The following is a 25,846-nucleotide window of genomic DNA, read 5'->3' as shown; positions in this document are numbered from 1 at the left end:
ACCAGATTCCAAGTTGACATGTGCAACTAGAATAGAGTGTTCGATTAATACTACTGATGACATACCAGTGCATCAAAGGGTTTACCCTTATCCCGCCGCCTATACCGATGAAGTGAACAAACAAATAGAAAAATTACTGTCAGACGGTATTATCAGACCATCGAGATCCCCCTGGACGTCTCCAGTGTGGATTGTACCGAAGAAAGCTGATGCTTCGGGCATAAAAAAAAATTAGAATGGTGATTGATTACCGAAAAATCAATGAAAAAACCATATCTGATAGGTATTCAATGCCTGAAATTGGATATGTCATCGGACAACTTAAAGGACAGCAATATTTCACGACTCTCGATTTAGCCTCCGGATTTCATCAAATCCGAATGAAAGAGAGCGATATAGAAAAAAAAACCGCATTTTCCATCAACAATGGAAAGTACGAGTTCACTAGAATGCCGTTCGGGTTGAAAAATGCGCCCGCGACATTCCAACGAGCCATCGATGACATCCTTAGAGAGCACATAGGGAAAATTTGCTATGTGTACATCGACGATGTGATAGTGTTCGGTCGATCGCTCGACGAACATTTGGAGAATCTTTCAAAAATATTAAAAACTTTAAATGACGCAGGGTTAAAAATACAGATGGACAAGTCTGAATTTCTGCATACCCAAGTAGAATTTCTAGGGTATATTATTAGTTCAGATGGAGTCAAACCCAATGAAAAAAAGATTGAAACAATTAGAGCATTTCCTGAACCTAAATCAATCAAGGATGTACGATCATTCCTTGGTATGATGGGTTACTATAGAAGATTCGTGAAGGACTTTGCGAAAATCGCAAAACCCCTCACTAACCTTCTAAGAGGGGAGGGAGTTCATTCGAACAAAAAAATTTCTCTTTCCTCTGACCAAAAAACGTGTTTTGAAAGGATGAAAAATATTTTAACGTCATCGGATATATTAATTTACCCAGATTACAGCAAACCATTTCTCCTAACTACTGATGCTTCTGATTTTGCCATTGGAGCAGTATTGTCTCAAGGAGAAGTTGGAAAAGACAAACCTATTCATTTTGCGTCTAGGACATTGTCAAAATCTGAGGAAAAGTATTCAGTACCAGAGAAAGAGATGCTCGCAATCTTCTGGACTTTACAAACCTTTAGAAATTACTTATATGGAACACAGTTCAAAATCTTAACGGATCACCAACCGTTAACATTTTCATTATCACCAAAAAACACAAACGCGAAGTTAAAAAGGTGGAAGTCGTATCTCGAAGAGCACGACTATCAAATTGAATACAAACCCGGAAAGACTAATGTAGTCGCCGACGCTTTAAGTCGGATAGTATACTCTATCACTCAGCCGAAAATAGCGATGATTTTTACATTATTTCTACCGGAGCACCATTGAATGCGTTCAAGCATCAGGTAATTATTGAAAAAGGTATAAATAATGTTAAGATCGAAACCCCATTCACAAAATTTCTAAAGAATAACTATTTATATGAATGAAATTAACAACGCTTCTCTCCTACAGGTATTGAAAACACATTTTGACCCAGGTAAAGTAAACGGATTATTAACAGAAGAAGAAATTATGGGTAGGGTACAAGAAGTCTATAAAGAACATTTTGGACAAAAGAAATCGTTAAAAATCCGTTTCACACAGAGGTTATTGGAAGATATCTGCCAGGACGATGAGCAGTGGAATATTGTTCGGGATACACACCTCAGAGCACACAGGGGTGCTGAGGAAAACAAACGACAAATTCTAAGAAAATTTTACTTTCCGAAAATCCAACAGAAAGTAAAAGATTTCATTACAAACTGTCGCATTTGCCACGAATGCAAATACGACAGAAGCCCTATAAATTTTCCCATGCAAAAAACCCCTATCCCTACCGGTCCTTTCCAAATAGCCCACATAGATATCCTCTTCCTAGAAAACCTCCACTTTTTAACGTATATCGATAAATTTTCAAAATTTGCACAAATTAAAATGACCTAATCTAGAGCTGCAATTGATTTGGTTCCTTTGCTATTAAAGATATTCTTCTAAAATATAAAGCACCAGGAGTTCTAGTTATGGATGGTGAGAGATCATTCATGACGGGAGAACTAGTAAACTTTTACAATACATATAATATTGAAACATACATTACAGCAACAGGACGCAGTGAAATGAATGGAGCCGTTGAAAGACTACATTCTACATTGTTGGAAATTTATCGAATTACGAAAACAGAAAACCCAGGAAGATCAGTGATCGACCTTGTGAATATTTCTATGCACAAGTACAATTCCACGATTCATTCCTGTACCGGATATACCCCTTACGAAATTATCATCCCTTCCAGCAAATCCTCGACTATAGTTGAGACTGTTTATCAAAATTTAAAGACCAAACAAAAAAAGGACTTGACATATATCAATAAAAACAAAAAATATTCAAACATAAAGAGTAACATAGAAGCTTTCGAGAAGACCAGACAAAGACTAAAGCACAAAAATAGGTATAAGAAAGTTAAAATAAGTAATGTTAATAGAAGTACTGTAACGACTGACGACGGCAGGAAAATACATAAAAATGACATAAAGATAAGACAGATTTGACTGACGCAAAATTTATCATTATTTACAGACTCTTGGCACTATTGCCGCAGATTTGGACTCTGACTATACAGAAAATCGACGGACCAATCTTCATTTACGACCATGGCATTGGCCGAATTCAATATCAATACTACTACTATATACACCATTTTAATAAAAAAAAGCTCTAAGACTCCATATTGTTGATTTGAGAAATAAATTTGAAGAGATAGAGAGGAATCAATTTTCCGAAATTATAATACAAAAATTTGATGATATCAATGACTCATTAGGAAAAGTTATCCATTCTAAAAGGCAAAAACGATGGGAAATTTATAGCAGGATCTCCCGATGCAAATGATTTGAAATTAATTAATTCTAGTATCAATAATCTGGTATATAGCAATAACAAACAAGTAAAAATTAATCGAGAAATGACTTTACAACTTAAGGAAACAGTATTCAAAACAAAACAAGCCATTCAGCTATTCAGATCAAAATCCTCAGAATTGCATTCCATAAACATTCTCTTCAATCTTAAAGATTTAAACTACAAAATAGAAAACATAATCGAAACTATAATGTTAACTAAACTAGGGATTTTAAATGAAAAAAAAATTAACCAAAACTGAATTAGAAATGTTAAGGAAGGATTTAGAGAGAGAGAATGTTACAGTTCATTCAACATCGGAAGTCGTCACGTACGCCAAAACATCCATAGTCACCAATCAACGAGAGATGCTACTATTCATCAAAATGCCAAAACTAGATTTCAGAATTTTCCGCAAAGTTCATATATATCCAACATTCCATAGTCAGCGACAAATCCATGCAACCAAGAAGTTTTTCCTGATTCATCGAACTGCAAAATTTACCGTTAAAACGTCAGAATCAACTATCTACAATATTGAAGATACTGAAGTAGCCGATAGTACATACATACCGAATCTGTTAGATGGAAAAGCAGCTATATGTAACTACACGTCAAACCCCATAGAGAAGGAAGTCATGCCAATCGACATGCAACACATACTTATCCACTCAGCAAGCAACTTTACCCTATCATCCGATTGTGGTACTACCGAGAGAACTCTTTCCGGATCATATTTGGTACAATACGAAAACTGCACGGCACGAATCGATAACGTTTCGTATACCAGTAAAACCCGAAATATTATTGGAAAACCCATTCACCTCCCTTTGGACGGAATACCTATCAGCAAACACGGTGACATACTGAACGGAAAGATTTGGATTTACTTCGTTTAAACAGCAATAGCTTGCGTTTTCCACATTGGTCAATTTTTGGAGGAATAACCATTAGTCCTATCGTAATCGGTTTAGCTATTCTCAGTATTTTCTCCCACAGAACAACCAAGGTCAATAGCGGATATTATGCCCCTGGAGGTTCATCACTAAGGAGGGGCGAGTTAACGACCCCGCTACCTGGACTTGTACAAATTCCATCGACGGTGTCAGCAACTTCTATCAACACGGCAACAGCAGCATGGCATCGATCAGCAGAATTCGTCAACCCAGCAGCAGCGGCATCAAGGGCGATCGTTGGACTTAGTACTCATCGCACGAGGTGCTGAGTGTGCAGAGAATGTGAACTGTAGCATAATTCAATTATAATAAAGCAGGCTAAGTTCAGCGGTTAAGTTGTCTTTTGTATTTTTTAAAAAGAAACCCAGGTCGGTGGTTTTCTAACTTGCGTGTAGAAGCACCGACTTATGATGTGGCAAATAAAATTGCTGAACACGAGCTTTTTAGTGTTGAGTACAACATCTACATCCCTTCTCGAGATGTGGAGATAGAAGGCGTGGTCTCCGACGCGAGTCTGACTGTCGAGGACTTGAAACATGCCTCGGGAACTTTTAAAAACTCGACATTCGCTACCGCGCTAGTGAAGATACTGGATGTAAGGCAACTGCATTCAGCATCTTTGCTAGACGGTAAAAAAGTTTATAAACATTCAGACTCGTTCCGGGTGACTTTCGCAGGTTCAGTTCTCCCAAACTTTGTTAAAATTGATGGTGCTTTTTTCCGGTGCGGCTGTTTGTACAGAGGGTATATAATTGTACCAACTGCAAAAGGCTGGGACACTCGGCCAGCCATTGCGGCAACAAAACTCATTTTGGCAAATGTGGTGAAAACCACAAAGAGGATTCTTGCCACAAAGAATCAGTAAAATGCGCTTACTGTGGCGAGAATCCTCACCCCTTGCAAGGAGTGCCCGATGTACAAGCAGCACTCCGATAAAGTGCAGCGTTCAATCTCTGGACGCTCCAAGCAGACTTATGCGCAAATGGTGAAGGCTGCATCAGCCGTCCAAGATGCAAACCAATTTTCGATTTTGTCAGCTGAAGAATCGGACTCTGACTCATCGGATGAAGGTGATTCTACGGTGGTACACGCACCTTCAAAAATGGACGGATCCTCAAAAAGAAAATGCCCCTCCCCGAAAGTGCGCCGTAAGAAAACTAAAGTCACCTCCAGAAGATTGCCAAATTCCCAGGGTAATGGGGATGAAAAAACAAAACCGAAGGCTCCTGCTGATCCAATCCCTGGATGCAGCAAGAATTTTCCGCCATTGCCCAACAAAGATAAAAAAAATAAAAAAGCTGCTCCTCAAACTTCTCAAAAGAAATCCAAGTCCGAACGAGGTTTGCTAGCTTTTTCGGACATTGTGGAATTCATATTAAACATGTTCAACATACAAGACCCTCTAAGAAGCTTAGTTTCTGCCTTGCTTCCAACGTTAGAATCATATCTTAAGCAATTGACTGTTTCATGACCCCTCCTTGCATCAATCATATCTTTCGATGGATAATTCGTCGAACAAGGTTGAAGATATGATCACGGTGCTACAGTGGAACTGCCGTAGTCTACTGCCTAAACTAGACTCGTTCAAATTTTTACTTCACAATTCTGATTGTGATATATTTGCTCTCTGTGAAAAATGGCTTTCTTCCGATAAAGAACTCAACTTCCACGATTTTAACATTATACGCCTGGATAGAGACGATTCTTATGGAGGAGTACTTTTAGGGATCAAAAAGTGCTACCCTTTCTACAAAATTTCCCTTCCTGCTCATCAGGCGTCGAAATCGTCGCTTGCCAAATAAATGTGAAGAACAAAGATCTTTGCATAGCTTCAGTATGCGTTCCACCAAGAACCTCCATTAGCCGTAGTCAACTCTGGAATCTAGTTTCGATTCTTCCATCCCCAGTATTAATTCTGGGTGATATGAACTCCCATGGTACTGGGTGGGGCGATCTATATGATGACTATAGAGCGGCTATTTTTTACGATTTATGTGACGACTTCAATTTGACTATTGTTGGAGTAAATCGGTAACGCAGTGTGCTGATCACCTCCTTGGAGACCGAACGTCACCCCTAGCAACCTAAGTTTTCTTAAATAAACAACGGTGAAGGACTTTTCATTCCTGTTCAAGACTTCACTCAAGCTAGTCGTTAAATAAAATCCATTCTACTTTTAAACTTTGCTGTTCCGGTTCTTTCTAACAATCAAGAGGTTATGGGCGACTCACGCACGCAGAAAAAAATATTTTAATCGTAATAATATTTGACGTAAAATCAATAAGAATTTCATTTTGTTTTGGCTGCAAAAAGAAATCATTATTGTTTCAACAATCCAGTATTTTTGTTCCTCAAAACCCATGGATTGTTAAATCAAAAAGAAAATCTTTTCGAATTAACAAGAGCTTTCATGGTTTTGACGTAAGCTGTCAAATTTGGCAGCTGGGTCATCAACAAAAATATGTTTGTTTTTAAAAGAGATTTCTTGTTGATTCAATCATATTTATTTTATGAAGTCTGACAATTCACGCAGTAGAAATAAAAATATGTTTATTGATTCAAAAATCCGGAGTGATTTGAGATTTGGGCGTAATTACTTTTGAAAACAAACAGGTCAATCACTGATTTCTCTTGAATAAAAGCTCAATCTCACAAACAAACTATACCAAATAATAGAGGAATCATTCCTCTACCTCATAGTGTTATTACTTTTCGGGATTGAGCTTTTATTCGCGAGAAATCGGTGATTGACGTATTTGTTTACAAATGCAATTACGCCCAAATCTCAAATCACTCCGGAAATAATATGGCAAATTTTTTTATGTTTTGTTTTCTTTTTCACTGATCATCCTTCGGAAGGAAAGTAAAGCCGTTGGTCCCCAGTTAATTAGTTGATGGGTCGATATGTAGGGTCCAGGTGAGGAAGCTGCCTTCCTGGCGTCAGGAGCATTGGTACTCAGTACGGAAAACAAGATCGACGGAAAAAAAAATCAAGGAAAAAAATTGATTATATTTAGCAACTGCAGCTCAAACTGCAGCATACTTACTTACCTCAAGTCTCAAGATTTTCGGAAATTTTGCACTTATTTCCCGAAATTCACAAGTTTTGTTATTGTTTACATTTTTTCCGGGTGAAACGAGGGAATGGTTGGTAGTTATTTTTGCATTCATGGCCCGGGGAACGGACACAGCAAATAAATGCTAAATTAAAATGAACTATTGTTGGATTAATAAAAGAATATTGTTATTTTTACAATAGTTGCAGTTGAAAAGTGGCTTATTAAAACAAAAAGAATCCTATTTTGAATTTATATGAATGAGTATTATTGAAACAACAAAATGCAACATAATTTCAACCGGAATTGTTTGTTTAAATACAACTAAAGTTTTGTTTGGTTCAATGCAAACAATTTTCTGTCCGTGCGCAAGGATTTGGTCCACGGGATCCCGCAGTTCTCGGGCACCGGTTTCGACAATTGGCAATTTCGAGTGGAGAAGTATCTGAAGTCCGTGAAGCTGTTGGATATCATCAAGAAGGATCCTCCGATGGAAGCGACCGAGCTCACGAAGTTCCAGGAAGATGACGGTAAGGCGGCGTTCCTGCTGACGTCATTTGTTCATGACGATTTGCTGCATTTGGTGCGGGACAAGGAGACGTCCAAGGAGATGTGAATGAGCCTTGAATCCGCCTACGCCAAGAAGTCCGTCTCGTCGCAGACATTCGTCAGGAAGCAACTTGCGAAGCTACGAATGATGGAAGGTTCGTCTGTGAAAGATCACCTGAAAACCTTCGAAGAGCTGATCCGACAACTGAAGCTGGCCGGAGCGAAGCTTGAAGAGAACGATATTGTGTCCCAGCTGTTTGCTACCCTTCCCGAGTCGTTCGATCCGTTGGTTACGGCACTGGAAAATCTAGGTGAGGAAAACCTAAAACTGGATGTTGTTCGCGAGCGCCTTCTTGCCGAGGAGCTCAAGAAAACCGACCGGGCAGCGGATTCCTGCCAAGAGAAACCTGCAGCATTCCAAGGATCGAAGCAGAAGCCTGGTAAGTTCACCGGAAAGTGTAACCGTTGCCAGAAGAAGGGGCACAAGGCCAAGGACTGTCGTGTGAAGTTGAAGACAGATGGGCGCGCTGAAGCTAACGCTGCTGCTGGAGGTAAGGCGGTGGCTTTTATGACCGGGATATGCTCCCAAACAAAGGACGAGGGAGCAGTTTCCTTTAAGCTGGATTCCGGAGCCTCGGACCACCTTGTGAATGTGAAGCACTGTTTCGCCGACCTCACGAAGCTGAAGCACCCTGTCGTCATAAACGTGGCGAAGGATGATCAATCCCTGATTTCCCGGCACAGTGGCACGATCAACGGCGTCAACAAGGAAGGTAACTATATCAGCTTGAAGAACGTCCTCTTCGTACCAGATCTTCGAGCGAACTTGCTATCTGTGAAGAAGATGGCAAAAGCGGATCTTGATGTCACATTCACGAAAAAGGAAGCGATCATGAAGCAAGGTCGTGACCTGATTGCGAGATGTCCCATGCGGGGCGATTTTTACGAGCTCGATCTCCGTGTCGATACGGTGGCGGCCAACATGTGTGGAGCTGTGACTGGTAACCTGTGGCATCGTCGACTGGCTCATTTGGGGAGCAAGAGTTTGCAGACACTCGCGAAGCATGGCATGGTAACAGGTATTCCCGAGAAACCAGATAAATTGGATTTTTGTGATGTTTGTGTTCTCGGAAAGCAGTGCCGAGAACCATTCACGGGTACTAGAGTCCGTGCTACAAGACCTCTAGAACGAGTGCACTCCGATGTGTGCGGTCCAATTACACCAGCGGCTTGGGATGATTCTCGGTACTTCGTCACCTTTATTGATGATTACACGCACTTTGCAGTAGTATATCCCATCAAGAAGAAGTCCGAGGTGTTCCAGAAGTTTCGAGAGTACGAGGCCATGGCGAGTGCCGCTCTGGGACATTCGATTTCGAAGCTGACTGTCGACCAAGGGCGCGAGTATTGCTCCAATGACCAGCGTGATTGGTACGTTTCCAAGGGGATCCAAGTCGAGCCAACCGCAGCGTACACACCACAGCAGAATGGAGTGTCCGAACGGTTCAATCGGACAATCGTCGAAAAGGTGCGTGCGATGCTGATTGAAGCCCCAACTCCGAAGAATCTGTGGAATGAAGCGGTTCTAGCGGCGGTATACCTGACGAACAGAAGTCCAACCATCGCGGTATCTGATTGGAAGACTCCTGCGGAAATGTGGACTGGTCACAAGCCGGACGTTAGTAAACTACGTGTGTTCGGCTGTAAAGCATTTGCTTGGGTGTCCACGGTACAGAGGAAGAAACTGGATCCGAAAAGCAAGCCTGCTGTGATGATCGGCTATGCGCCGAACGCCTACCGCCTGTGGAACAAAGAGAAGAAGCAGTTATTCCTAGCCAGAGATGTCAAGTTCGATGAAAACAGTTTTCCGTTTGCCACCCAGATCCGTGACGAAACTCCTTTGGTTGTTGCTCCGTACGAGTTCGAGGATCAAGATGAGGAAGACGTGCAAACCCCTGAACAGTCCGTTCAACCCGATGAGCCGCTGGTGGCTCAACATGACGACATCCTGACTGATGATGAAGAAGGCGAGGTTGAAGACGACGGTGTTGAAGAAACCGGAGCGCTCCCTTCGCAACTAGACCGTGGTTCAAACCTCGAAATGGAAACCCCGAGGCGCAGCGAACGGGAGCGCAGACTCCCCGGTAAGTTGAAAGAATTTCTGGTTGGAAAAATTTTCACTGCCGCGCAATCCCATTCTGCAGATGTTCCCCATAACGTTTCCGATGTACTATTTGACGGTTCCGTTGGACGAGATGAGGCCGAGCGTTCGATCTTCGATATCCCGGAGGCGTACAAGGAGATCGCTGGACGAGCCGACGAAGCTCTTTGGCAGCAAGCGGTCCGTGAGGAACTGCAGTCGCTAGCGGACAACCATGCTTGGCGATTGGTGAGATGCCCTGCTGGTGTGGTTCCGCTCAAATCGAAATGGGTTTCCGAATCAAGCCGGACGAGCATGGCGAACCGATCCGTTACAAGGCGCGCTTGGTGGCGAAGGGATTCCAACAGAAGCCCGGAGTCAACTACAACGAAACATATTCCCCCGTAGCAAAGTTAGCCACGATACGCACCGTTCTTGCTGTAGCAACCCACCGAAGGATGCACGTTCACCAACTCGATGTGAAGACCGCATTCCTCTACGGTGAGCTTGAAGAAGACGTCTACATGGCCATACCCGAAGGAGTTGCAGCACCGCCGAACTTCGTTTGCAAGCTGGATCGATCGCTGTACGGACTCAAGCAAAGCCCCCGCTGTTGGAACAACAAGCTAAACGACCTTCTACTGGATTTCGGCTTTACCCGTTCCCGGCATGATTACTGTCTATATACCAGGATCGACGATCGAGGGAGGGGTATACATAATCATCTACGTGGACGATTTGCTCATTGCTGGCGATCGACTGGACCTGGTGAAGGAGATCAAGCGTGCTCTTTCCAAGAAGCTCCAGATGACGGATTGCGGCGTGGTTAATCATTTCCTTGGAATGAAGATCCGATACGACCGCGCCACCGGATGCATGTACCTGGCGCAAGAAGCTGCTGTGGACCGTGTGCTGACGAAGTTCGGCATGCAAGACTGTAACCATGTCAAAACCCCAATGGAGAAAGGCTGTTTCCTGCCACCACAAGCTGCGAATCCTGTGTCGCATCCATACCGTCAATTGCTGGGCAGCCTGATGTATACGATGCTGTGTGTTCGACCGGACATATGCTACGCTGTTGGATACCTAGGGCGCTTCCAAGTTCAACCTGATGAGGCCCACTGGCAAGCCCTGAAGAGAGTGGTCCGTTACGTGAAGGGAACGAAGAACTTGAAGCTCCAGTACAAGCAAAACGACGACGCCGAGGCACTTGTCGGGTACGCAGACGCTGACTGGGCATCGGATGCTGAGGATAGGAAATCCGTTAGTGGCTTCGTCTTTAAGGTCTTTGGGAACACCGTGTCTTGGGCAAGCCGCAAGCAACAAACCGTTGCACTGTCGTCGTGTGAAGCCGAGTATGCAGCTTTAAGTGCCGCGGCCTCCGAAGGGCTGTGGCTGCACGGAATCCTTGAAGACCTGAAGCAAGTTCGACCGGACACGGCATTCAAGGTGTACGAAGACAACCGTGGGTGCATTGCAATGGCCACAAACACCGAAAGCAAGCGTGTCAAGCACATCGATGTAAAGCACCATTTTTTGCGCGACCATGTGGCACAAGGAAGACTTCAAATCGAAGCAATTGATACAGCAAACCAAATAGCGGACACGTTCACCAAGCCCCTGGAACCTGGACGTTTCCGCGAACTGAGGACCCTCCTAGGACTGACCGATTCAGGGGGGGTGTTGGAGTAAATCGGTAACGCAGTGTGCTGATCACCTCCTTGGAGACCGAACGTCACCCCTAGCAACCTAAGTTTTCTTAAATAAACAACGGTGAAGGACTTTTCATTCCTGTTCAAGACTCCACTCAAGCTAGTCGTTAAATAAAATCCATTCTACTTTTAAACTTTGCTGTTCCGGTTCTTTCTAACAATCAAGAACTATTTTGAACACTGGTGAAGCGACACGTATAGCAAAACCTCCGGCTCGAGAAAGCCGACTCGACATATCTTTGTGTTCAAGATCGCTATCATTGGATTGTCAGTGGAAGGTTATCAATGATCCCCATGGTAGCGCTCATTTGCCAATCATCATTTCAATAAAGTGTGGCCCTCACTCTGCAGAACCATCTCGTGTTCCATTTGATCTTACAAGGAACATCGACTGGCAGAAATATGCAACGGCGGTGACAATCGGTGTCGAATCGATAGATAAACTTCCACCATTGGAAGAATATCGGTTCCTTACCGATTTGATATACAAAAGCTCTCTGGAAGCACAAAAAAGAAAAGTTCCAAGTACATCCTTTAAAAGGAGACCAGCCACACCTGGATGGGACGAAAAATGCACAAAATTGTATTTAGAAAAATCTGATGCTTTCAAAGCTTTTCGTAGACACAAAACCTCCACATACTTCGAGGAATATTCAAAGCTTGAGACAAAGCTGAAACAACTAATCAAATCAAAAAAACGCGGTTATTGGCGCAATTTCGTCGAGGGACTCTCACGAGAAACCTCAAACCTTGTGGAGGGTGGCTCGCAACATGCGTAACCGCTCATCTTTCAATGAGAGTGAAGAATACTCAAACCGGTGGATATTCGATTTCGCTAAAAAGGTCTGTCCAGCACAACACATTCTTCGAGAAGCGTCTCCGAGCGGCAGCTCTCTGGATAGACCATTCACAATGCTGGAATTCTCCATGGCTCTTCTTTCATCGAACAACTCCTCACCGGGAAGCGATATGATTAAATTCAATCTTCTGAAAAATCTCCCAGATATCGCTAAAAGACGCTTGCTAGACTTATTCAATTCCTTACTAGAAAACAACATTGTACCGCCTGAATGGAGACAGGTCAAAGTAATAGCCATTAAAAAACCTGGCAAACCAGCGTCTGACCATAACTCATACCGTCCGATTGCTATGCTTTCGTGCATTAGGAAATTGTTGGAGAAAATGATCCTTCGGAGACTCGATCACTGGGTCGAATCAAATAAATTACTATCAAATACACAGTTTGGTTTCCGCAAGAGCAAAGGAACAAACGATTGTCTAGCGCTGCTTTCCACGGATATTCAACTGGCCTTTGCGCACAAGGAGCAATTGGCTTCAGTATTCTTGGACATTAAGGGGGCTTTTGATTCAGTTTCCATTGAAATTCTGTCAGACAATCTGCACAGATGTGGACTTTCTGGAATTTTAAATAATTTCTTGTTCAATTTGTTGTCAGAAAAGCAAATGAACTTTTCTCTTGGACAACTGACAACTTCCAGAATTAGTTACATGGGCCTGCCCCAAGGCTCATGTCTCAGCCCTCTTCTTTATAACTTTTATGTCAAAGATATCAACAACTGTTTGGCAGAACAATGCACGCTAAGACAACTTGCAGATGACGGTGTGGTTTCCGTAAGAGGTCCACATGCCGTGGACTTGCAAGGACCATTGCAAAATTCCTTAGATAACTTGTCTTCTTGGGCTAGGAATCTAGGGATCGAATTCTCGCCGCAGAAAACTGAACTGGTAGTGTTTACTCGAAAGCGGTACCCAGCCCAAATGCAGCTTAATCTTTTGGGCAGAAACATTACCCAATCATTGTCTTTCAACTACCTTGGGATCTGGTTTGATTCAAAGTGCACTTGGAATACCCATATTACGTATTTGAAGCAAAAATGTCAGCAGAGGATCAACTTTCTCCGTTCAATTTGCGGCACATGGTGGGGTGCTCATCCGGGAGACCTCATAACGCTTTATAAAACAACTATTCTCTCTGTTCTAGAGTACGGCTCTTTCTGCTTTCTCTCGGCAAGAAAAAGTCACCTAATAAAATTGGAACGAATTCAATATCGTTGTCTGCGCATAACATGAGTCTCGAGGTTCTGGCAGGAGTAACACCCCTCCAAAACCGTTTCTGGGAGCTCTCTCTCAGAATACTAATCAACTGCGGAGTGACAAACACACTTATAATTGCAAATTTTGAAGAAATTCTTGGGCTGAACACACAATCTCAATTTATGAGAATCTACCACCATTACATATCGTCGGATATGTGTCTTCCTTGTTATACTCCAGACCGTGTTCACTTCACCAATCGCAGTTCCTCAATTGAATATGATCTCACCATGAAACAAGCAACTCATGGGATTCCCGATCAACTTCGATCTATTATTATCCCACGTATTTTTACTGAAAAGTACCAACAAGTCAATTGCATGAAAAGATATTTTACAGACGGGTCCCGTCTCAATGGATCCACTAGCTTCGGTGTCTTCAATGAAAACTCTAGCGCCTTCCGCAAACTTCAGGAACCTTGTTCCGTTTTTGTTGCTGAGCTGGCAGCAATCAACTTCGCATTGGGGATGATTTCCAATATGCCCACAGACCATTACTTCATCTTCTCGGATAGTCTCAGTTCGATTGAGGCTATTCGGTCGATGAAACAAGGTAGGCACTCATCTTATTTCCTTTCAAAGGTAAGGGAGCAGATGAGTGTACTGGTCGAAAGATCATATATGATTACCTTTGTATGGGTCCCCTCACATTGCTCAATCCCAGGCAATGAGAAGGCGGACTCTCTCGCAAAGGTGGGCGCGCATGAAGGCGAATTATATGACAGGCAAATTTCACACGATGAATTTTACCATTTAGTGCGTCAGAGTATCCTTTCGAGTTGGCAAACCGATTGGGACACTGGAAATCTTGGACGGTGGTTACATTCAATTATTCCTAATGTTTCTTCGAGAGCGTGGTTTAAAGGCTTGGGCTTAAGTCGTGACTTCATTCGGGTGATGAGTAGACTTATGTCCAACCACTACTCGCTAGATGCTCATCTCAATAGAATAAACCTCGTGGACAGCAACATCTGTCGGTGTGGAAACGGTTACGATGACATCGAACACGCAGTTTGGCAATGTACGGATAACGACGCCGCCAGAGAGCGACTTTTGAATACCCTCGAGGCCCAAGGAAGACAACCCTATGTTCCTATCAGAGACGTGTTGGCAACCCGTGATCTCTGCTATATGCAGTCCGTTTATGTGTTTCTTCAAATGTCTAGTATAAGAATTTAATTCCTTTGTCTTTTGTCTCTCTTTATTAGTTTTTATTTGTCTTGTCCCCCCGTCTCGATGATTCTCATCGTCGCCCACTGGTCACCATAGCCGGTCGAACTCCAGACGAAGCTAGAACAGCACTACCATTCATACTGGCGACAACGCTCTGATGAGACAACGAAACCCTACCCCAAGCTCTTCCCCTGATCCTATCCTTCAACAATGTACCCCTCTAACCTCGAGTAAGCCGCGAGTAATCGGCCCAACTCCTACTAGACATAGAATTAAGTGAATTTTGTTACAAACAGTAAACAATGAATTATCGGCTCCGTAAAGCTAACGCGATTGAGCCTTCCAAATAAACGAAATGGATAAAAGTCACTTCCAGCTGATGTGAAAGCATACCATGACTTGTTTTTTTTTTTTAATTCTTTGCACCAACCCCACAGAACAGTGTTGGTTAGAAATGTGTGGTATACAAAATTTGACTTCAGAAATGGTTACTATCCTGACCGATGGCAATGTGGAATCCTTAAAATTGAAACAATGGCGTCATGGATTTAGTGGAGTTGGAAACTCAAGAGTTTATAGACATGTTTTTGGAAAAGTTCCACATAATTTCATAGCTGAACAACAAGGTTAATACTTGAAATATGTCAAAAGTAACTTGAAAGTAACGGAATGTAGGGGATATGTGATTTTTCTGAAAACTTTTCATATGTTGTACAAGACGCTGTGCAAGGTGCACAGTGCACTATACATCCATTTGCTATTTATTATAGAGATGATCATACCAAAGATTTAATGTTTACTAGTTTCACTGCAATCGCGGAGTTTAACAACCATGTTTTAGTTCGATTATTCGTAGTTAATTATTTAAATTTCATCAAGAGTAAGATACCCAGCCTTAAGAAAATTCACTTTTTCTCAGATGGATCAGGCAGTCAGTACAAAAATAAGATGACAGCGGAGTGGAACTTTTTCGCCACATGCCACGGTAAAGGTCCATGTGATGCTTTGGGAGGAGTCTTGAAACAAAATGCTGCTAAAGCAAGTTTGCAGGGTCATCTCATTACATGGGCAATTTCTAAAATCGATTCAAAAATGCACTATGGCTTTTTTCAGACGCAGATCATAAAGCGATGGAAATAAAACTTAAAACCCGTTATAATCGTGTCAAACAAATTTCCGGAACACAGTCATATCATAGTTTTAGGCCAGAAAATGGAAATTATATTATTTTGAAACGATTCTCGTTCTCAGAAGAAGAACATTTTGTGAAACTTTGAAAGTATCTTTAAGCATGTTTTATGTCTACAATGTATACACAGGGTAATCTAGTCGTATTGGAGTAATGAGCGAAATTTCTAAACAAGATAATTCCCAAAAATCGTAACTCAAAAACGAAGAAAAATACATCGTTGATTTTTTGATATGTTGTGTAGAAATCCCTAAATTTAAAAAAAATATAAAAACGTGTTAAGCCCATTGTGTACAACCCATGAAAACCATAAAAATAAATACATTCAAAGTTATTCTATACAAAACTCCAATTTTCGAAATTTTTACATTTCTTCTGAAAAGTATTTTTAATAACCTTTCATTTGATATTTATATCATTCAAATCGGTTCAATGGTTCAAAAGTTATGATTTAAAAAAAATGCCTTTTTTGGAAAAAAATAGAAAAAAATCGATTTTGTTTTTGACCACCCTAACAGGAAAATGGTCACCCTAATAAGAAAATAAAAAAATATGGGTCTAATATTATTTCGATAAGGAACAAAACTGCCAATTTTTATGAAATTCTGAGAACCACTACATCTTTTTGCCACAGACAAACAGACATAACACTCACAATCACATTCATCGCAAATAATCTTTTAGTTAGGAATGTGCTTGCATTTGTCATGGTGGCACCACTGAAGCATTGAGAAAGCCACCACATTTCGAACTTATCAGTGATGCCAGTTATTTTTCACGTCTAGTTAGTAGATGTCAGCTCTTGAAAATGATAAGTGGTCAAGGCATCCTACTGGAGACGCATACATAATCTGACGAATATAGAAAAAAAAGTTGTTGAATATTACATCAAAACTGTTGCACACTGTTCATTCCGTTCCTAATATTACGTTGTACGATGTACACAGAATTCAAGAACAAATCATGTTGATGACTGTAATATTCTATCAATTTTTACCAGTTATAGATGTTCAATACTTTACCATGAATATTATTGATTGATACATATTATTTTTCTCCTTCTGTGCAAATAATGAAGCGATGAGCGGTGGTAGAAAGAGCACTAATAAGTGATGCATTACCTTGTTTAAACACTTGTTTCCAGCAAAAGAAAAAGCACACTAAAACAAATCCCTAAAAAAAGTCTTAGCTTCTAAGAATGTTTCCTACCGATCCGTATTTCTGCAGAATTCAATCAATTCTATAGATCTTCAGAAAATTTCGTAGAACCGACATCACTGACATCCATCTGTTTTGTTTTTATTCAACACAGCTGATGCGTTGACAGAACGTGGGAAAAGCAACTAGTGAAAAAATTGCATGCACGAGGGATGCTCCGGTTGCAAATCATTGGTTGGGAATGTGGATGATAGATGGTGCTAGTGCGCATGCAAAATACGCCTGACGATATTTTTTGAAGAATTTTCTTCTAAGAGGTAAATATGTCTGTTTGTCTGTGGTTTTGCTATGGAATGGCTGTATATATATGTATATGACTAGATGGCGGTAGTGTTTAACATATTTTAAATATGGCGTTTTGGTCAAGAATTTGAATGTAGCTTCTATGAGCTGTCGCTTCGGTGTTGTTGGCATATTTGCCTCATATTCCTGAGATTGTAAATCAGTAAATACTGAAAACGCGCTTATTAGTTCAGTTTGATGTGAAATGCGCAATAACAAAATAATTCTCAATAATTGTATAATATTCACAGTAGTTCGTGGTAATTTCACAAGCACTGATCGGTAATCAATGCTGGTAGGAACCCCTCGCTTTATACCAAGCTATGCTTCAGTCAGGAGATTTGCGATTTAGTGTAACTTTTAATATACTTATTTTAAAATTTGTTGAGTGTACTTTATTCTTATTTTTTTACTTATTTTTCACTATTTTTCAGGCTGTTGGATCAGATCGAAACATGTCGGAAACAGTTCTGGAGCATCGGGCAAATTTTCTCTACATACTAATACAAATGTATCACTGCGACATAGTTTCAATTTACGAGAAGTTTATTTCCACAGAGCATGAAAAACAGTTTGTAGACAAAATGTTCAGCATAATGGAAAGCTACTTACCATTGTTACAATTCAATGGAAACATTTTTCAAAACGTTTCGAGCCTTAAGATCCCGAAGGTAAGTATTGAGTAAAAAGTCTGCAAAACTATACACTCAAAAATTTCCACACGACATCATCATGTGTCTCACACTTAATTTTGCGCTTATTGTGAAACACATCCATTTCATGTGTGAATCTTATGCTATGAATCATGCCTGAACACTATGGATTTGAATTGTGACACACTTGGATTCTATGTGTCTCATTTGGGGATATCGATAGCTTTGCACATAATAGTTCAATATTCTACAATATTCTACTTTATCGACTTCTGATTTACCGACTTCTGATTTACCGACTTCTGAGCAAGCAATTTACATCGCATTGAAATGCAAAACACTTTAAACCCATCTGTTTTGAACAGTAGTGTGATTCAATGTGCAATACACTTGAATAGATAGTGAAAGATTTTCAACATTTCAAAGTTTGAAACACTTTAAATTAACGTGTATAACATATTGAACCAAGGTGAAATACACTTAAAGTAATTGTGATTACTGATTGTACATTTAAAAAATCAAGTGTTTAAACACTTCTATCAAACGTGTGGAATTTTTTGAGTGTAGGGTAGTTATACTTTTCACCTACACATATTGGCGTAACTATGTATGGGGGCGAGGGGACATCCTTAGAATAGTTTAACCACCCCTAGAATATGTGAGGCCCCGTATAGGAACTATGTTTTCACTTTTAATAAAAATCATACCACCAACTAATTTACGAATATATGTATAGGGTGGGTGAGTCAGTAATGGAGGTACTAAGTCAATTTATGTATTATAAAATAAATAAAGATCTGCATATATTTTTTATACGCTATCCTATAGCTTTCAATCTCTATTTTGTCAGAAAAATATTAGATTGTGATACCAGGCGTTCGCATACTTCTTCATTAGTGGGGTGTCAGCCAACCAAAAAGGGGCGTCTCATAACTTAGGGTCGTATTGATTTACGTGAGACAGAGAATGAATTAAGCGTGGTTTTCGAATTAAATGTCCAAAATTGTGCAGAACATATTTGTTCCCATGATTCAAATAATCTGTGCTTTACAAGAATAGTAATCTTCTATACAAGCCATCAGAGGTCATTTGAAGCGTTTATAGGTTTACAGTTAACAGTGTTAAAATTTTAATTGTAGCCTGCAGGTGCTTAAAATGATCGTTAATTAACATAAAACTTTTGAATTACTAAAAATCTTCAAGGTCTTTTAAAGTGTTAAGATATTATTATTAAAACATACATTGAACACACCTTTTTTAAGTGGTTGAACTTGAGAGCTTTGGCTAACAAAAATTATAGAGAAAATTGATAAATATTTTATTTCAAAAATATACTATCCTTTGTTAGATTACTTATTATTTCATAAACTTACAAGAAGTGAAGATAAGGAAGCATTGTAGAAGTAAAGCCGTTGGTCCCCGGTTTATGAGTTGATGAGTCGATAGGTAGGGTCCAGGTGTGGGAGCTGCCCCCCTGGCGTCGGTAGCATTGGTGCTCAGCACGGAAAACAAGATCGACGGAAAACAAATCAAGGAAAAAAGGAAGCATTGTAGATATTCAAGGAAGATTGGATCAATGTTTCCACCCCTCAGAATTAAATTGGCATTAGCATTTAAAGAATCCTCATTATTAAGACACATAGAAACACCTGCAATGTCGAGTTAAATTCTGAATGACCATTGGCTATCTTTAACCAGATCCTACTAAAAAGAAATTATTCTACAATGTTTCATTGTTGAAAATTATGAGATACACTTGAGAAAAATGCATGACTAATGTATCCTATGAAGAGTTCCAAGAAAGTTTCTAAATTGAATATTAATAAATTAATCCTATATTTTTAGGATATTTGGGAGCATACTTTGAGGAGAATTTATAATAAAACAAGAACATTCTGTTGAACATGCCGAAGGAATTTTAAAAAGAACAGTAAAAGTTGAAGTGAATTCTTTTGAAAATGTTTAAGAATGCTGAGGAAATCGTAAAGTGAATGCCAAATTTTTTGACTTGAGAATTTCTGGAGTTTTCTGCAGAAAAAATCATAAATGTTATGGAGAAATGTTGAAGGGAATAGCAAAATAATTTAAAATTTTACTAGCAATATCAATACAGGATGTTTGGTTCCGGGTTTTACATATTTTCAGGGTAGATAGGGCTCCTAAAGTTATGAAAAAATCCCCATGAAACATGGGGTCGGAAATGACTGCTAAGTGAGTTATTCAACATTTTATGTTTTTTTTTTATTTCCAACTTTGGTTAGCTATATTTTTTTAATCTTAATGTGGTTTTCTGATTTCAACATACCAAATGAAAGATTCAAGTCTTAGCTATCAAAGCTCTTTAGTAAAGAACTCGATTAAAGTTAATTATCATACATTAAAATTGAAAAGAATGTTGAAAGTACCAAAAAAACTGGTGAAATTTCATACATTTTAGTGTTTTTAAGTTGAAAATTTTCATTTCTGTTTATTTAGTTGTTCTACAAAACATTCTCCATGCAGTTCCCTAGATTTGTGTCTTTTGTAGTAACCTTGTAGGCTTTATGGTTTCTTCGTAATTATTGATTTAAAACAGCCATAAAAACTTGTGACGTTTTCTTAAAATGCGCTATGGTCACCCTATTAGTTCGTACGTTCGGCTGTTGCAGTGGACTACGCACATGAAAATTTGGTAGAATGTTATTGTAAATGTTGAGCTACATTCTTAACTTTCGATTACCGCTCATCTCCTGCGCCAAAAGAAAACATAACTGCGGAGATGTTTCGCGGTATCGAATATTGCTCAGTCTCAGCAGAAAACACAACGAGAGACACCGAATCGACGAATTCTGAGAACGGAAGGGAGAGAAGTAGGTAGTGGTAATAAGCTTACATAAATCTTTGGTTTTAATTAGTTAGGTAGGTTCCGATTCAACACATTGTAGTTTCATTTATATACCTGTGATCTTGACTTTTATACCTAGGGGATGAGTACTTAAGGGGGTTAGATTTTGATAAGTTCTTTAGTGGGAATGACACTGATGAAGACTGCACATTGTAGTCGAAATACGTATCAGTCATGGATACCAAAATTAATTAAGTGGAATTAAATGGAAGATAACATTTTTTTGCTGTTTTATTTAAGCATTCCGCTAACAACCCAATTTCATTAATTTATTATGATGGCTACCAAGCCTTTGGGATTTTCCTTATTAGAGAGTTGAATACATTTTTCTCCTTTAGCTTACTTAAATCTTTGGTTTTAATTAGTTAGGTAGGTTCCGATTCAACACCTAGGGGATGAGTACTTAAGGGGGTTAGATTTTGATAAGTTCTTTAGTGGGAATGACACTGATGAAGACTGCACATTGTAGTCGAAGTACGTATCTGTCATCTGATACCAAAATTAATTAAGTGGAATTAAATGGAAGATAACATTTTTTGCTGTTTTATTTAAGCATTCCGCTAACAACCCAATTTCATTACTTCATTATGATAGCTACCAAGCCTTTGGGATTTTCCTTATTAGAGAGTTGAATAGATTTTTCTCCTTTAGCTTACTTAAATCTTTGGTTTGTTTGGTTTGGTTTTGCACATTGTAGTTTCATTTATATACCTGTGATCTTGACTTTTATACCTAGGGGATGAGTACTTAGTGGGAATGACACTGATGAAGACTGCACATTGTAGTCGAAATACGTATCTGTCATGGATACCAAAATTAATTAAGTGGAATTAAATGGAAGATAACCTTTTTTTGCTGTTTTATTTAAGCATTCCGCTAACAACCCAATTTCATTACTTCAACATGATAATGTTATATACGCTTTACCCCAGGATTGCAAGCAACATGATTTAGTCATCATTTTCTATATAGTCCAGATATTTTCAAAACTAAACATGTTTAATTTTTGGCCCAATGTTACCCCCACTTACGGTATATGATAAAATCACGTACGTCGGTTTTATGTGTCAAATATAAACTAAAGAACCTCTTCTTGTCACTTACAAATACAAAAAAAAAGAATCTTCATATGTTGATACTCTAAGGAAGCCTTAGTGTGAAATTTTAAGAGCACAAATGTCAGTTTTCACGAAACATACATAAATGAAATTGCTACTCCCTGTTTGTTGTAGCGCAGCAATCAAGGAGTAGCAATTTCATTATTGTGTGATTTGTGGAAGCTGATTTCATAATCGCATAAAACATTTGTTTCATGCGAAATTAATGGAACGCACCTTAATTACACGCAACAGAACAACGGCTCTCTAAACAAATCTTTACACTTTTAACATTGAAATCAATGGTTATGTAAGGAAATTCGTTTAGTTTTCTTGCTATTGATTCGTGGAGCTTTGCTTATTTCTTGGAAAAATATTGCATTTTTTTTTTCAATGTGCTGTTTAACTTTCAGAAATTTTGGGTGCAAAATAAAATTATTTAACTTTTTGACTTTGTGGTTGAAGCAAAATAATTTTTTTTTAACTTTATTTAAAAGATTTTTAGCCTTAGGCTAGTTTATCTCTGAAGCAAAATAAACCGTTTAGAATTGTCTCCGAAAAAAGTGCACACACAATAACAGTTGTAACTTTTCAATCATCGTTTTCAGAGAAAATTATTTTGTATATATTGCAATTTTTTTGACGATCTAGAAGGTTTTATACCAAATTACAATGGACTGAACACACTTCTCTCAGAAAAAAATGTGCACACTATTCCATCTTATTATTATCATACAGAGTCAGAACAGCAAGTAGCATAGTTGTACATACATACATAGTTGTTACACAAACACATTTGCAATCACCATATTTAAAAACGAGACATTTCACCAACATCCCATCAAATATGTTTATAATTGGTTCAAACAAATTGTGATACTAATAGTGATTTTATGCAAAGCAATGTAATACCCTATCCACGTATTCAATGATTGTTTTGGTCAAGCATTGAAAAAAAAAGAAAAGTTAATTTTTGCATGTTCAACATGCAAGTATTAGGAGAATTGCAAAACTTAGATAACTCTCTTTATTATCACAAGACTAAATCTTTCGACTGAAGTGTAATGAAGAATATCCGTCAAACACTTCCGAAAACATTTTTTGATACAAAACAGTGTCAAAATCTAGAGAAAATTCATGAATTCCCCTGGGCATGCTTGGCATACACAGTTTTGCTCACGAACTGCTCATTTGCTAATAACTTTGCACAGAGTTGACGAAACATAGTTCTCTTTGAAGCAGTCGATAGAATAGAGTTTAGGCTTTTTATAGATATGTAAAAAAAGGTGATTTCAATTCTAGTAATAAACTGTATTTGATTTTACGTTGCATAAATCATTGGTGATGATTCAAATGATAAGATTCACCTACTCTTTGCATGTTTATAGTAAACTATGATCCTAATCTATCAATTACTTTAAAATTTCAACAACTGAGTGAAAAGTTATTAACAAATGAGCAGTTGGTGTGTACAACTATGTATGCCAAGCATGCCCCTGGGTAGCAAACTTGAAATAATCAACTCTTTATTCAGCGGTGCCGGTGGTGTAGTGGTAAGCGTGATCACCTCTCACCCCAAAAGGCCTGGGTTCGATCCCAGTCGGCGCCGCCGGGATGTTCTGAGGCATAACATCTCTGATCACGCCTTCCTTCGGAAGGGAAGTAAAGCCGTTGGTCCCCGGTTCATGAGTTGATGGATCGATAGGTAGGATCCAGGCGTGGTAGCTGCCTCCCTGGCGTCTTTAGCGTTGGTGCTCAGCACGGAAAACAAGATCGACGGAAAACAAATCAAGGAAAAAAAACTCTTTATTCATAAGAACAACACTATCAGAGTGAACCATGGGAAGCTCATAAGTTTTGACAGGCGCACCGGTGCAACCATCGGTAATTGAGAGATTTACAACTGACAAGAGAATGAGAGCGGGCTTTTGCGCTCTCTTTCTCCATTACGCCAGCAATTGGCGTTGACGGCACCGTCAAAAAATTGTCTCTTCTAGAATAGATTGACAGTTTCTTATGGGATTTTTTGGTGGAGTGAAAGGATAGTACGAAGTCCGGTATGTTTCACGAACAGTCTGATGTTTGCTTATAGATTTTACCATAGGAGTAAAGAGCTACAGAGTCGCCGTCAACGCCAATCAGATATCCAAGTGCACAGCGAAAAATACACGCTTTAGGCACCCATACATCACAAATGTTCTTCTAATTTAAACTCACACATTCAAACCGGTCGCAAGTATGGTACACGTCCAAAGCGAACCAGACTGCTGTTTCCGTGTTGCTCCCGTTTGACGCGTGACTGCTGAAAGTTTCAATTACAACTACACAGAAAAAAAAAGTTGTTGAATATTACATCCAAACTGCTGCAACCAGGTCAATCCATCGGTTGTGTAATATAACGTTGTACGATGTACATCGATTTTGCGAACAAAATTACATCCATTGAAGTAATATTGTATCTGCTTTTTGCTATAACATCATTATTTCATACATCAGCTTGAATTACATTGATCGATATTACTTTTCTTGTTGCTGTGTAGTGGTGCAAACCGCCATGTATTGTGGAAAATTTGGGGTATGTTTCAAGAGGTGATAGAAGGTCTGCTTGGCTTACATCAGGCATTTGACCATTCTCGCGTCACTTTTCAAATAGACCAATGTAACATATCCAACATTTTGAGAAAATCGAAGTTGAAGTTCGACAGATTATTATTTTAACTGTTTAAAAACAATACATTTTGCAATGCTATTTTTAATGTCGTCAGTGTATAATAACGTTGAAAATTCAGAAGAAACTGTAAAATCACAATTTTACTATGAATTTCATGCTACAACATAGAAAAAACCACATAGGACTTTTTGACAAGTCGAGTTGTACATCGGACATGTTACATTGGACGATTTTTCTCAATGACATAATCAATGAGTGTTACATTGGACGTTTTCTCTACATGATACTAGATTCCCTTTCACAGATTTCAGAGTATAGTACCTAACTTTAGATTGGCCCCGCCTTTGGAAAATGAGCACCAATCATGTTAGGCAGTCCGAATGACCGAAGTAACAATCATATACTCATCATTTCAAACTGTACATTGGATAATTTTTGATCAATGATTATTTTAAATAAATGAAAGTAAATTTGGATGGATGTTTTTGTATCACATACAATGATAGAAGAGCAATAGTTTGTATCGCTTAGCTCGATTTGTTTACATTTGTTACATTGGTCTATTTGAAAAGTGATGCGAGCATTCACAAACTTGCCACCCGCCACCCAAAAAAGCTCGCTGGTAGTGATATCGACATGCTGACAATGACAATGCATTAGGTATTAGCGAAAACATCATATCAAGAAGACTGGCAACTTTGCCAGAATCCAAGCGACAGATACAATACCCGAGCAAAGTTGGTTAACAAAATGAAAGCAAATCGATATTAAAGTTTGCAGTTCCTATCATAATGAAAACTCATTTTGATTTCAATTGTCGCGACAGAAGTCTGATATCATATTGTGCGTTCATTATGCAGTCAATACTTTTTAAACTTAACAACTTAACTTGAAGTTCTGCTGTTAATTTCTTGTTTAAAATTTGTAAGTTCATCTGTCGTTGAACTAACGATTTTTGTTTATTTGTTTTGTTTAACACATTTTAGGTAATTCGTGACTAGCCCGAGGTGACATTTGAACTCAAATCGTTCAGCGTGAGAAGCATGGATGCTAACCATTTACGACAGGCCCGTATTCAGTCAAACATTATGAATGCAAAATCAGTAATCAAATTGATTTCGTTGAGAGCAGAATTAGTTTTCCATTTGATTCAACAGTGTACAATTTTGCTTTCATTTTTGCTGTGTTA

The 25,846-nt window shown here is 39.2% G+C and overlaps 1 protein-coding gene across 1 annotated transcript in view; it reads left to right on the top strand.

The window, feature by feature from the left end:
- Nucleotides 1–16,724: 16,724 nt before the first annotated feature.
- The window catches only part of HPS4 (Hermansky-Pudlak syndrome 4 protein), a 50,492-nt gene continuing 41,370 nt past the window's right edge, over nucleotides 16,725–25,846 (top strand). Inside the window, exons 1-2 of the mRNA XM_065237529.1 lie at nucleotides 16,725–17,327; nucleotides 17,787–18,023. Coding sequence (XP_065093601.1) covers nucleotides 17,808–18,023 — 216 coding nt within the window. The 5' untranslated portion in view covers nucleotides 16,725–17,327; nucleotides 17,787–17,807. The remainder of the gene's footprint in view (nucleotides 17,328–17,786; nucleotides 18,024–25,846) is intronic.

This window comes from Ochlerotatus camptorhynchus, unplaced genomic scaffold (assembly GCF_037179485.1).
Source record: "Ochlerotatus camptorhynchus isolate MF236.1 unplaced genomic scaffold, CSIRO-AGI_Acam_v1.1 ptg000627l, whole genome shotgun sequence".
NCBI classification, from domain to species: Eukaryota; Metazoa; Arthropoda; class Insecta; order Diptera; family Culicidae; genus Ochlerotatus; species Ochlerotatus camptorhynchus.
The sequence above is the reverse complement of the archived record's forward strand: the minus strand, read 5'-3'. Positions and strand labels throughout refer to the sequence as shown.